The sequence below is a fragment of the Chaetodon auriga genome, chromosome 18 (genome assembly GCF_051107435.1).
Source record: "Chaetodon auriga isolate fChaAug3 chromosome 18, fChaAug3.hap1, whole genome shotgun sequence".
Taxonomy (NCBI): domain Eukaryota; kingdom Metazoa; phylum Chordata; class Actinopteri; order Chaetodontiformes; family Chaetodontidae; genus Chaetodon; species Chaetodon auriga.
The window spans coordinates 11,197,732-11,211,991 of record NC_135091.1 but is presented as its reverse complement, the minus strand read 5'-3'; the positions used below and the strand labels follow the sequence as shown (position 1 = coordinate 11,211,991).

At 41.9% G+C, this 14,260-nt stretch overlaps 1 protein-coding gene across 1 annotated transcript; it reads left to right on the top strand.

The window, feature by feature from the left end:
- The first annotated feature begins 9,529 nt into the window (after positions 1-9,529).
- LOC143336529 (C-C motif chemokine 14-like) lies at positions 9,530-10,591 on the top strand. Its single transcript, XM_076756755.1, has 3 exons — positions 9,530-9,643; positions 10,089-10,200; positions 10,281-10,591. Exons 1-3 carry the CDS (start codon positions 9,562-9,564, stop codon positions 10,393-10,395), a joined length of 309 nt encoding a protein of 102 aa, XP_076612870.1. The 5' UTR covers positions 9,530-9,561; the 3' UTR covers positions 10,396-10,591.
- The last annotated feature ends 3,669 nt before the right edge of the window (positions 10,592-14,260 follow it).

Sequence of the window (14,260 nt, the reverse complement as noted above, 5' to 3'; positions counted from 1 at the left end):
TGTGTATAGCTGCAGCTAACAGCTAGCTGTTGTATGTTAAAGGGGAAAAGAAATGAATTTCTTCATGTTAAACCTCAAGGGTTTCATCTTGGGTTGAGTTCAGGGAAGTTTTCCATCCATGTTACAGAAGTCAGTGAGAATAATTTATGCTTTAACTACAGCTTGAATGTGTTTATGCAGTGGTCCTTTAAAATGCTCTGTTGTGTATATATATGAAGGGCAGATTTCCACATTATTATAAAGAATCACTGACATGAACCATAACATGACATGAGCTAAAAATGACAGGAAACAGGATGAAATATTAGCTTGGCATCCTAGACATTGTATTATCTAGGGACTGTGTGTGTGAGTGTGTGTTGCAGGAAGTCAAAGCATCCCCTCAGACTCACAGACCTCTCAAACATATATAGACACGCACAAACACGCACACACATGCCGAATGCAGGGAAGATGCTTCACTCTCTCACACAGGAAGTTCTGTTCTTGTCTGCCATTTCCTGTCCAGCCCACCTTGACCCTCACACACACACACTCACACACACATCCTCCATCATATAGCAAAGTTATTGTTTTTGATGTATCAGGATCAAACTTGCAAGAGTCAACTTTGATTCTGTATTTGTGTGTGTGAGCATTGTAGCGGTCAGTGGTCAGGCAACTGTCCCTAGATCATAAAACGGACAAAATAAACTAAAATTAAGTAATAGGGGAAAGAAGACACAGGATAACTATTTTAAGTGTCGTATTTTAGTCTTTCCTGGAAAGTGTAGAGGAATGAGATGGAGAAAGAGCGGAAACACACGAGAGAGAAAGAGCGACAGAGGAGAAAGCATCTGGAGTGAGAAAAAGTGTTTCCAGTTTTGGATGGGGTCTTATCTCTGCAGGAGGCAGAACGGTATGTCTTGAGCTGGTTTGTCAGTGGTAATAGATGTGGGGCGTCTGTCAACAGTGATATATGAATGTGTGTGTGTTTGTGTGTGTGTGTGTGTGGTTGCGTGCAGTGAATGTGCATGATGGATGTGTGTGTTTGTCTGGCGGACGCGGGAAGCTATACATCAGGGTTTAAAGTATACATGCAGACACACGAGGGAACTGGTATCTCAGAGCACTGGGTGTAGATGATGCTCTCAAACACACACACACACACACACACACACACAAACACAAACACACACACATACATGAGAGAGAGAGAAGAAGAGAGTTATTGACTGATTTGATTACAATAAACACCTTACATAATAGATAATCAGTGCTACATCAGCTTATTCATGTACCGTATTTCAGACGGCATTAATCATCTTAATGACTGAATATAATGGGTGATCACATCTGATTTTGCTTCATTTAGTGGAAATGCTGTGTGAGCTTTCTTAGAAATTGCAGTACACATTGTACATGAAACGTGTTGTGATTGTATAACATGTTGTGCTGCATACGGCTTCTTCCTGTAGCAGAGGCAGATGTGCGGTGGGTTTGCTGGTGACCTTTACGGTGATCTACAAAGTGCTCAGCAGCACATGCACGCATCAAACCACATTGTATGTGACATGTGACCTGTGTATGACCTGAGTGTTTCTTGTGTTCTTAATCTTTTTTCAACTGATCTCTTTGAAAAATGAATTTGAACTTTCGTGCCTGTGCAGGGAGATTCAGAGGGATCTATTCTCGAAAAGGAATGTTTTGCATTTTCTGTATCTTAGAATGAGCTCTTTATAGCTACAGGGGGAGTGGGTCCTCTTCCAAGTAGTCCAGGAATTTGCAACCTCACCACTAGATGCCACTAACTGCTACATACTGGTCCTTTAAAACCAAACTTTAAGTTAAAGGACCAGTGTGTGTTCCCCCCACCCCTCCCTTTCAGATCGTGTAAGAAAACATACTGTGGCAGCGAAGCTAGCATAAAACACAAAGGCGGACATGGACAAAGATCCACTCCCTCATTCTAAGCTAACAAAACTATTTTTAATGAAACATGTTATGAATATTTCCATTTCTGCCAGTAGATTCCTCTAAATCCTCCACACTGGCCCTTTAAATGTGGCCATTCTTCCTCTGTTTTTCATCTTCAGTTCTGTCCATTAGTAAAGCTGTCCAGCCTGAGAAGGCCTGCAGACAGACACATGTCTCCTCTGTGACAGCTCTAGTGCCAGCTGCTGGTGATGAGCTTCATCAGGAGGATGCACAACCCCCCACATTTATCCCCACTGTGCAGGCAGCTCAACCAACCAACCGACCAACAGGATTTGCTGGTTCATGGACAAGGATATGATCCCACACCAGCTTAACATGGACAGACACTGCTAATTCACTCTGCGGAGTGAGCCTGGCTCCAACCTGAGTATCTGACACAACCACTTGTGACTCTCTCTGAGTCACAGCTCATCGCTGCTTTGATGCGTGTGTGCTCGAGGGTGGAGTGGTCACAAGGTCGGCCGAGTGGTGACACCCTGCTGTTAATTACTCTTTGTCTCCATGGTGCCAGAAAGTGTGAGAGCGGGAGACGATAACAAACAGAACTCAAATTAAAGCCGCCTCGTGGTTGTACGCCTCCGCCAACCAGTCAAGTTGCAGTTTACATCCAGACTGTCCAGACTCATATAAGATATGTGGCGAAGACTTTGAAGGAATTTAATAAAAGGTATTAAGTTCTTCAGCCCAGCAGTGCAGAAGATCTCTACAATCAGCACAGTTTCGAGGGTGGACACCCAAGATTAGTGTCAACAATTCAGGATCTGCCCAAATGTGAAATATGGTCACAATCTTTTGCATAATAAGCATATGGATTCTTGAGTTATGGCCAAAAACATGTTTTGTGAGGTCACAGTGACCTTTGACCTTCGACCACCAAAATCTAATCAGTTCATCCTTGAGCCCAAGTGTGCGTCAACGTGTTCCTGAGATGTCGTGTTCACAAGAACGGGACGACGGACAGACGGACAACCTGAGGACACGATGCCTCCAGAATTAGTGTGTAAAAAAGGCCTAAGTGTTTGTGTGTGTGTGTGTGTGTGTGTGTGTGTGTGTGTGTGTGCTGCACTTTAAAAGTAACCCCAAGTCCTGGTGGCCATTCCTTGAACCTCTTCCTGGCTAAAACAGAGGCCATGGACGAGGTCAACATCCTGTGAAAACACACACACACACACACACACACACACACACACACACACACACACACACACACACACACACACACACACACACACGACGCATTCGTTCATTTCTGTGAATGCTATGGCGTACGTCCATCTCAGGTTGGTCAGAGTCTCTTGTGGTTTTTGAGACTTGCCAAACAAGCCTGACCTTCGACCTTTGAAATAACAAGCATCATTGTTCAGAAAGCAGGAAACATTTCATAAATATACCAACTTTTGACCTGAAAACAAATTTAACCGAACTTTTAACACAGTTACGATGCTATTTCAGACTCTTGGGGTGTGCGACTAAAGTTCATTGTCGTGTTAAATTAAGAATTTCTTCCGTAAAGAAACGCTCGGCAGCTCAAAATAACACGAGCGTATCGTCCTACACTGCCGTCGCTGGTTAGTTATTTTCCTGATCTCTCGTTTTAGATGTTCTAAAGTCTCCGGCGTGGAGATATCTCTGGGAAAGAAAACAACATCCTCGTTACACAGTGTGATAAGACAACATATCACACTGTTGTGATCTGATATTTCCTCTAATGTGGTGCCGTTTCCACCTGAAAGCCCTGACTGTTAACCTTCAGGATGTCGCTGTATGAGAACCTCAGATAAAATGTCAAGCTTCAGTTTTTTTTTCATTTACTCAAAACAAGACACAGCTCAGATATTCTACTTTCTCATGAAGCAACCTGACATCTTTTTAAGTGCATAAGTGCATTTACTCAAGTACAAATTTGAGGTTCTTGTACTTCACTTGAGTATTTTTCATTCTATGCAACCTTACACCTCTACTCCACTACATATCAGAGGCACTTTTTACTCCACTACATTACCACTACCACTAAATTCTTCATACCCTTCCTGTCCAGTGAAATCCACATATCTCCAAATGTGCCATATTTTGAATGTTTGTGATAAACTGAAGGATTACGTAAATGTTCTCCTACTTCTTAAGAGAAATAAATGTTTAAAACCCCTCTTGGATTAGCTGGAAAATGCATCGTCACAAAGCTGAAGACTTTTTGGAGATGTGTGGTTCTCACAGGAAAGTGACACTACAACCATACGATGATCTTATAGAATATGATGCATTGCTGCAAATCAAACGAGCAAACAGTATGTATGGTTCAAATGAGCTACACCATAAGCATCTACAGCAGTAAAATACAACATACACATTAATGCAGCAGTGATATATAAGACAGTAAAACACTGACAGGAAGCATTTTACTGCACAACGAATACGTTTACTTTTCATACCATAAGTACATTTTGCTTGTAATACTTACAAACTTTTACTTAATTAATGTTTTAAATGCAGGACTTTTACTTGAGATGGAGTATTTTCACAGTGTTTTACGAAAGTATGTGATCTGAATACTTCCTCCTCCACTGTTTACTACTCTGGTCCAAAGCCAATTTAAGGAGCTGATTTTAATGTTATGTACGTGAGTGGAGGAGTGTGTGCGCGGCAGGCAGGAGCAGAGTTTTCATCATTGTTATGTAAGAGTTGTCTGAATGAGGAATTCTCTGATACGTTATCGAGGTTTCTGAGGAGAACAGGCACCAGACTGACTCAGCTGCAGACGGCAGAGCTCATTTATTCAGGCGTGGACGGACACCAGTCATCACTATTATTCTTACTGAAGTTGATAATTTTGAGCACAGTGAGTTCCAGGGACCAAACTCAGTTTAAAACCAATACTTCAGAGTCACTTTAGTTGTTTTTAAATCAGTTTTCACTGCTACAGCAGCCCTGTCACTGGTGTCCTCCAGTGGTTTCCCACTTAAATGATCTCATTTAAACTTCATACTAACATTATTTCTTTTAAAGTGCAGATTAAATGCAGCCCTTTTTAGTTCATTGCATGTATTCAAACACACCTCTGGATCACTTCCCACCATCAATCCCTGCTCCTCTTGTGATTTACGCCTGCTTTGACTGACATGTTCCCGGCCTCATAAAAGAATGTGTTGTGCTTTAATGTCGTATTTTGCTTTGCTGTCTGTTTGCGTGAGGGCTGAGCATTTTTCTGGCGTGCAGGGCAGTCGTCCTGGTGAGGCAGCACGCGGGTAGAAAACGGAGGGAACTCTGTATCACTTGATGAATGAGCGTCTGTTATCTGAACTGGTCAAGAGCCAGGACGGCGAGAGGATGTGCAGAGAGGAGACGGTGGTTATTGTTTGCTAAATGTTTTCCTCTTTAACAGACAGACAGGATACATCGTCAAACTCAAAGCTTAAATATAAACACTGTGGTAGTAAAAGCTTGAAAAAAAAAAAAAAAAGCATTATCACACTTGGCTTTTCTTCATTCCTGATATTCAGGAATCATGTCCCATCCTATTCCAGATCAAACCCACATCTTACACACCCCAAGAGAAAATACCTGAGCTTTCAAATGTCCCTCTATGATTTACTGAGGATGCAGTCTAATCTGTCTGGTGTTAACACAAATACAGACACACAAACTGAAAAAATCATGCTACTATCCAAAGATCATCGATAAGCTGTTAGAAGTAACAGAAAAAAAGGAAACAGCAAAAGACTAAATTCCTTTTAAAGTCACTGTCCTCTCCATGTGACTCTGCTGCCCCACAGTGGTCACTCAGAGTAAAGCTTCAGGCCTCACAGTCACATGTCCACAACAGTTTATGATGTCTTCTATGTAAGGTGGATTGAGGTAAATATAGTGTAAATCAAATACGGCAAAATCTGGAGGACACATTTGAATGTTTATACCTTGATTGTTTAAGGTTACTGGTATTTGGTATTTCTTCTAGTTGGTCATTTGTATATCAGTCTCATTATCAGCACATTTGCAATCAGTCACAAGTGTTGTAGTCAAGGTCATTGTCACCTACGATGGAGCCTTGTGGTGAAAATGAGCTGCTGGTCTCTGATGATTAGTTTATGATAGATTGAGCATACGTGCATTTCGTAAAATGCACCATGTAAGAACAATGTATTTGAAAAGAATAAAGGTCTGAAAGCACAAACTGCAAGATGCGGCCTCCAGATTAGATCACAAAGATGATGTTTCTTTAAGGCCACCTAAATTCATCATATGCTTCAGTGGTGCATGCAGCTACTTTCATTTTAAAGATTACACAGTAGAACATAGTTTGAACTGAATCCTTCATTTACTCTGAATCAAAATGAAAACCACTCAATATGTTCTGACTCAAAAACACAGTTTCGTTTCTCCTGTTCACCTGACTTGCACAGGAACATAGAGCTCCTGTGGAACCACACCGCCGCTGAACTACCCATGTGTGTTTTTGGACCACCACCACACGATGACAGGGTCACTGACATCTGCTAAAATAAAATCATCGCTGTTTCCAGTCAGTTCTTTATAAGCCTGACAGCGTCGACTGATTCCACTCTCACGATCTGCTAAACATAAGGCTCCAGTCAGTTAGCTTAGCTTAGCATTAAGACTGGAATCAGGGTGTGTCAAACAGTGAGAAAATCCACCAACCAGCACCTAAAGTTCATTAATGAATACAACATTAGGCCTTTTCTGTGTGTCATATATCAACAGAATTAAAGAAACAGGAGAGGAAGAAGTCTTAATTAATTTAATTAAGTGTAATTTGTCTGCTAGCATTATGTGACACATGTTGTTATTTGCTCCAGAGTCAGACTCACCACCTCAGCATTACTCTGCCAGAGACAAGCACCACATGCTGAGCAACACTGGTGCCTGCTGGGTTTCCACTTTCCACGAAGAACAACTAATTTAACTTTTTAATTTTCTAATTGAAGCTCATTTCCTCGGCCGACTACTTCTGTGCTTTGATGAATTTAGATGGAGCTTTTGCTGAGGAGGCAAAAATCAGAAAAGAACCGCAAAGGTCAGACGCTAAAATAAACTAATCTGTGATGCTGGCAAACTACGCCCTGCTCGCCCCACCACCCTCTCCACCCACATTACCTGCGCCTGTGAGGCGGACTTTCCTTCCATGTCACTCTTTCCAAACCAGACATCAGTTTGGTCAAGTGATGTCATCTGAGCAGACTTCCGAGTCTTTGCGCCGATCCTTCCACAGAAGGCTTCGTACAACCTCCCCACCCCCCACATTTTTAGCTCTACCACCCAAGATCAGCGAACATGTTCATTTGTAAAACTGAGATTATTTTTTGGGGTCGAATTTGACACAACATGACTTAAAAGGCTGATTTCTGTTCATGTAAATTTTCTCTTTGGTCTCAAGGTCTCACCTGTACACTCTCCTAAAGGCTATAGTTGGGCTGAAGCAGTTTTGAGGCTACACTACATGCAGCAAACAATGTCTCAACCATGTCTGAGTTAATATAAGATTTAGATTCACTATTTTTATTTATATTTTACTCTACTGGTTTTCACACATCCAAGTTAGTGCATTCTTGCATTGTTCACCTGCCTCTGCTACAAACCACAGGTTTCAGTTTTAGTTAGCAGATGTCTGCAGCAGCCAGCCTCCGGGGTTTGCGTTTGTGCGTGCGTGTGCATTTTATTAGTCTGTATGGTCTGTATGTATATAAAGTACCAAATGCCTTCAATCCCTTCAATTCTACAAATGCCCAACCGTCCACACCTGTACTGAGCTAACAGGTAAGACACAGATCAGTCAGGCCGTCTCCAGCGAAGTAACTGACGCTCCAACCTTCATTCTTTTCTCAAGAGAAAATAACATCACATGACGCTGACATGTTGCACGGCTATGCTCATGTGTGTCATGCTACGTGGCTTACAGGTTCAGGTGCTGCTGACCATGAAACCGCAGCGTACCCTGTTTAAGACCAGCAGGGGACATCCCCCACCTCCGTCCCCCCGTTTCCTGTCCTCTCTCTAGTATCAAAAAACTTTCTCTAGCTTGTGTTTTTCATTCGAGAAGCTAACATACATTGTGACGCCACTTCCGCTGTCCTGGAGGCTGTGCTGGCAACCTCAGCAGGACATTTGACGGATGGGAGGGAGCAATGGTGGACATGGCTAAAACAGTGCTGGTGCTAACCTTGCTAACAGGACTCTTTACGTGTTTAGACATAAATCTAGTTTAATCTTTCGCTTTTACTGAGGAATAGAGGCATCAAAATGCACTATTGAGGTCACAGCTGAACGATCCAACACTCCCACAACACAGATGCCATCTCGGATGAGACCCACTCACAAAATGATGAATCCTATTGAAGCATATTGCAATATTTCTAATTCATTTCTGTGACATACACTGTAAGGTAGCACAGACAATGCAGCAGTGAAGTGCCCATCTTTTTGTTGTAATGGAATATGGGTTAAAGATAAATAAATTATACATCTCCAAAGACAAAAGTGACACTGATGGTAATGCTTCCTGTTGTTAGTTGTACTCAATATATAATGAACACAGCATTACTGTTAGCACAAAGTGTTTTGGTTGCATTGGTGTATTCTGGATATGACATTCAGTGTTGTGACGAATTTTGAAAAGTAAACTCCAATAGAGAAATGTGAATAATATAGTCGAAAACGCCTTTAAATTTTCTTAAAATGCCTGAGATTCATGCATAAATACAGCTTGTTCCCCACTGTCCACCACTGATGCTGATTTTTTTTCCATTTGACATGCTCCAAAATACTATAAAAGTGCTGCAGAACAATATAGACATACAGTAAATAACCAACCTTTGTCATAAAAACTCACCAGTCACACAGCAAAACACATTTTTTTACATCCCTTGATTTTCAACTATTAAGAAGAAAGACTTGAAAATAAAACTCTAACTGAAGTTTAATTCTTAACCTGCCACGTGCACACAGCGCTTTAAAGTATGAGTGACAGATTTCAATCACGCTGTGTAACTGCTCTTGATATAGACCTTATTTATGCCAACATGTTCACACATATGACTTAAGATACTATCACGTTTCATCATTTGATATCATATTTAAAATCATACTTTTAAAAAATAAAACCACATGAACCAGCCGCAGGAAGAGGAGCTAAAAACCACAGTGCATCTGCACACACACACACACACACACACACACACACACACAGTCACACACACACACACACACACACACACACACACACACACACACACACACACACACACACACACACACAGTGAGTGAGGTGGAGATATGCTGTCTTCATTTCATAGAATCTGTTCTCACCCACAGCACCCTCCACCCCCCCACTCCTCTGTCGCCTCTCTTTACTGAGAAGCGTTGACCACATGACCGCAACTAGTTTGCAAGCTGCTTCAGCTTATTTCTTTTATTTGTCATGGAAGCTGTTTTGTCACCCATGCTTTCAGCCACACACACACACACACACACACGCACGCGGCAGCATAATAAAAGTGCAGGACAAAGAAAGTGACGCAGACAGAAAGAAGACAACGCGACGGGCAGGTCAAGCTGACAACAGAAGCAATCAAGATGATGATGATGATGAAGAAACCCATCATTCTGATGGCCTGTATCTTGCTTTTGTCGTCCCTCGCTGTCCTGGCATCTGAACGTAAGCTGACTGCATTGCACTTCTGTAATTATTTGTTATTATAAAAGATCAAAATAATCAATGATACGGTTCCATAATTTAAAAAGAGATTACAGCGATAATAACGACACTTTTTAAAGCCTAATAAAGTTTACATGCTTTCATCTCTGAGTGTTGGGAGGGAAAAAGTTTCTCATTATCAGTCAAAGCATTATTATCAGTCGATGCATTAAAAAGAATAACATTTTGCAGCAGATGTTTGTATTTTCATAAATCCTGATACGATAACAACATTGACAAATGCAAAATGTTGAATTATATCAGCTGTGTGACAAATAAAGGGGAATGTCTCCCCCCGATTCTTCTTCTTCTTCTTCTTACAGGTGGCACGGTGCATTTGTGTGTTGGTTAAATGGAAATCTCTCTTTCTGTCTGTAACATTTGTGCTTCTCTCTTGGTTTCACAGACAGCTTCAGTCCAGATGAGTGCTGTTTCGCCTTTTACTCCACAAAGCTGCCTAAGAACAAGGTGGTGAGCTACAGACACACAGACGAGCGCTGTTCCAAGACGGCTGTGGTGTGAGTGTCTTATCTCCTCTTACTAAACTTCAACCAAACTCTCAAGCAAACGGTACCAACAATCTTTGTCTCTGCTTCAGTGTCACGATGAAGAACGGCGGCATGTTCTGTGTGGACCCGTCTGTGGACTGGGTGAAGAACATCATGAAGGCCAAAAAGGGGGTCCACGCCAGAACCGTGACCAGATCTGACTGATCCACTGTTATGTTTCGACACCACTTTAATGCTCGCTGAGCCGAGCAGACGTGGTGATGTGGCGGTAACCCATGATTCATCTCCAAAGCTTTCGCTCGTTTTATAAAGAATATTTAGATTTTTTTTTTATTATCTGCTCTTTTGTCTGTTTTAATGTGGCTTCAAGTGATGTATTGCAAGATTAGATATAAGCTACTTTACAGTGCCCAGAATGTTTTCTGATATATTATTAAAACAAAACATGATGAAACATAATTTTCTCTGTTTTGATTTTCCATGGAGGCCAAACTTTGATCATAATTTTGTCAAACAGCAGTGAAACATCAGAGCTGGTGTGGTTTCCGGCAGATAAAGCCACAGGAAATTGAGATCCGACACCACAGAGAGGCACAGAAAGACTGATTGAACTCTTTAGACAAACGTCAGCTGGGATGAATTATAAAACACAACATTGCTGCCTCATATTTCTCTGTAAAAGAACAACAAGCTCTACTTTAGTTTAGTGAGCGATGCACCACTGTGGGCAGCAGATGTCGCTCTTCTCTCTTATTCACATCCAGCAGTGTTTCATGGCGGTTCCCAAAGGCAGGTTTGTAATCACTCTGGGTGACCGCAGCAACATTAGGAATTATTCAATCTCATCTGTAATTGCACTCATGGCAACAGCAGCTCACAGAGGCAGTGTTTGAACTCATATGCTGAACCACAGCGCTGTCAGTTCTGCAGATAAGGAAGTCCAATCTGACAACTGGAAACTCTCTGTGCCAGCTACAGTCTGGGGTCAGTGCTAAAAAGAAACCCACATGAGGGAAAACACATGACGAACACTGAAGACACGGACTGCAGACGCCAAGTTTAGCTTCAAGTGCTCTTACTTTGTTAGAGTTCCTCCACGTTTCTCAACAAACTGACCCCAAAAAAAAAAATCTTTTGAGGCCTCAAAAGATGCCAATGCGGTGACATCATCACCCAGCTTTTCTGGAAATAGTTTAAGACCCAGATTTTTATTTTCATACCATGATACTTCATACATGTGCGTGTGTGTGTGTGTGTGTGTGTGTGTGTGTGTGTGTGTGTGTACAAAATCCTGTGAGTACAATATACTCAATGAAAGCTCATGACAAAGACTTAGTACTCACACTACAGGTGACCCATTAGAAGGGATGGTCTGATTAGATTTTGGAGGCTTGCTGCATAGATTTGCATTTCAATGAGGGGGGGGGGGGGATAAAAAATCAGGGAAGATGAGGCAGCTCGAGTGCTTCTTGTTTGCAATTGTGATGCTCATCAACAATCATGTCGCTAAATAACAACTATTAAAAGCTTCACTTTGATCTTCAGCGCTTTGGGTTTGCTGAAAATACTCACTCGCGAGACCGCAAAGGGAGTCTTGGAGATGTTCTGATAAATCTGCTTATAGGAGCGTCTGTCGCCGTGACCTACCTGTGGCAGAGAGGAATGAGGACACACGCAAGCAGCACTTTCACCAGCGCAGATGTTTGTTAGGCTAAAGTTCCAGTACATTAGTGTAAAAATACTCCATTTCAAGTAAAAATCCCTCATTAAAATCCCACTAAAGTGAAAGCACAGAAGTATTATCAGCAACGTTTTTCTTACCTGTAGCGATATTTCTCCATTAAGACTGTTTTGGAGTGGGTTGCTGGGCTCTGGAGATACTGGCTGATGTTGCTTTTGAGTTTTTTAAATGTATTTTTTTGGGCTTTCTGGAGAAACACAAGCTGAGTCCAATCTTGTTCCACTGTATTCCAGAGAAAGCAGACATCACTACAGCCGATATCTCCAGAACTCAGCAGCTCACTCTGAAACAGTGTAGATGGATGAATAGCTGTTTACAGGTGAGAGTGAAGAAAATGTGTTTCTGACTTTGGGATGAATTATCCTTTTTAATATCAGAAGTAACAGAAGAAGAAGAAGAAACAGGACAGCTGCTGTGACTGATATCATTATAGTGTAAATGATTTTCATAGTTTTGTCCCGTCAGTGGTCCCCAAGCAAGGAACCCCTCCAAAGGGTCACAGTCTGAGAGGCTGTGAGACGATTAAGGGGAAAGGAATGAAGAAAATGTCCAGATACACTAGTTTGTATTCATTTTTTAGACTTGAACGATTATTTAAATAGAGGAGAAATGTCTGCTTGGTAGAACTTCTACCCACTCACAGACATCCAAAATGTGAAAAAGGGCCCTAATTAAACACTGCTGTTTCACAAGGGGTCACAAGCCAAAATGGTTTGGAGCCACAGTTTAACCTGTAAATGATACGTGCTGTGTCAAGGATATAGTATGTCAATCGTTTGTTTTTAATTGATCATCTCAATCTGCAAAGCAACGATGCAGATCTCATTACAGCTTATGGGCTGGAGGGAACACCAGTATGATCAATGTAACATGAGCTAGCTGAAATGTGGTAGAACATAAACTAGTACGAGAAATTAATGCTGGTTTTTACTCAGAGCCCTGATTCCAAAAACAGGTTGGAACCCTGTGTGAACGACTGAGCCTTTGGAGGACGCTCCTCTCATGCCCAATCACGATACTCTCACCTGTTACCAATCAACCTGATTACCTGTGGAATCAGGCTCAGGTGTTTTTGGAGCGTTCCACATCTTTCCCAGTCTTCTGTTGCCCCTGTCTCAACATGTTTGAAACATGTTTGCTGCATCAAATTCAGAATACCAAGATATTTATAAAAATCATTGAAGCTGATGAGGTCAAACATTAAATACATTGTCTTTGTAGTGTTTTCAATTGAGCATATGTCAGATGATCATGTTATATTTTATGCTTTATACAATGTCTTTGGAACTTTTTTGGAACCCGGATTGTATTATAATAACTGTACCGTACTTGTATCAAGCTCCTTGGGCGGCACAGAATATCTGTTCCATTACAACATGTTCTGGCTGCTTTATTTGAACAACAGCAGAGTGTGTGTTCATGAAAAAGCTGCACTCACACGCTCATGTAGGGAATTCAGGTAGCGTTACAGGAGACTGAGAGGAATGAAGAGAGGAGAGCAGAGAAGAAGAAGAGCGTGAGCACTACAGGCGATGATACAGTCCGGGGGTGAGGGACACAATAGCATGTCATCAGGAGTGTGCGCGCGCACACACACACACACACACACACACGCACACACACGTGAACACACGTACGTATATAAATAACTGGTGTGTGATGTCAGCTTTTCCTGACAGATGGGATCAACATAAATTAAACCCTGGGAGAATGAGAGATGGGGTGTGTGTGTGTGTGTGTGTGTGTGTGTGTGTATAGAAGCAATAAGGCAGACAGGAGGATAAAGGAGTAAAAGAGGTTCGCGCAGTCGAATGTGCAATAATAGTTAGAGCAATAAAAGTGTGGCAGCATGTGGGAAGACCAATGGCGGTCATTCATTGACTCACACACACGCACACGCACGCACGCACACGCACACACACAGAGTTGGAAGGTTATTAAGATGCTCACCATTATGAGCAGACGGGGAAATTAGACTGTAAATCACCTGTTTAACGCTGATCATTACTCACTAACCTAACAGTGTTACATTTCGGGCACAACTCTCACCACCAAATTGTCACTTTAAGACGTCTGCCGTATAACTTTTCTTGTCACGTTGTCATGGTAATAAGCATCAGCACATTATTCTGCATGCCTTTGGCTGAGCAGTCCGACGATGACTGAGTTCAGCCGTCCAGATTCCTCCGAGTCCTGCGCTGCCGGACACACGATAACGCTGCTCTGCATGACCAAAAAAAAAAAAAAAAAAAAAAAGTGAAGTCGTCTTCTGCAGCAGCTATCAAAAGGAAAGGATTAAAAGGAAATTAAAAGTGGGAAATTAACAGA

Excerpts from the sequence above, each read along its gene's own strand:
- LOC143336529 (XM_076756755.1), top strand. The coding sequence starts at position 9,562 with ATGATGATGATGATGAAGAAACCCATCATTCTGATGGCCTGTATCTTG. Across the intron at positions 9,644-10,088 it reads CGCTGTCCTGGCATCTGAAC|ACAGCTTCAGTCCAGATGAG; the intron begins GTAAGCTGACTG and ends TTGGTTTCACAG. Across the intron at positions 10,201-10,280 it reads TGTTCCAAGACGGCTGTGGT|TGTCACGATGAAGAACGGCG; the intron begins GTGAGTGTCTTA and ends TCTCTGCTTCAG.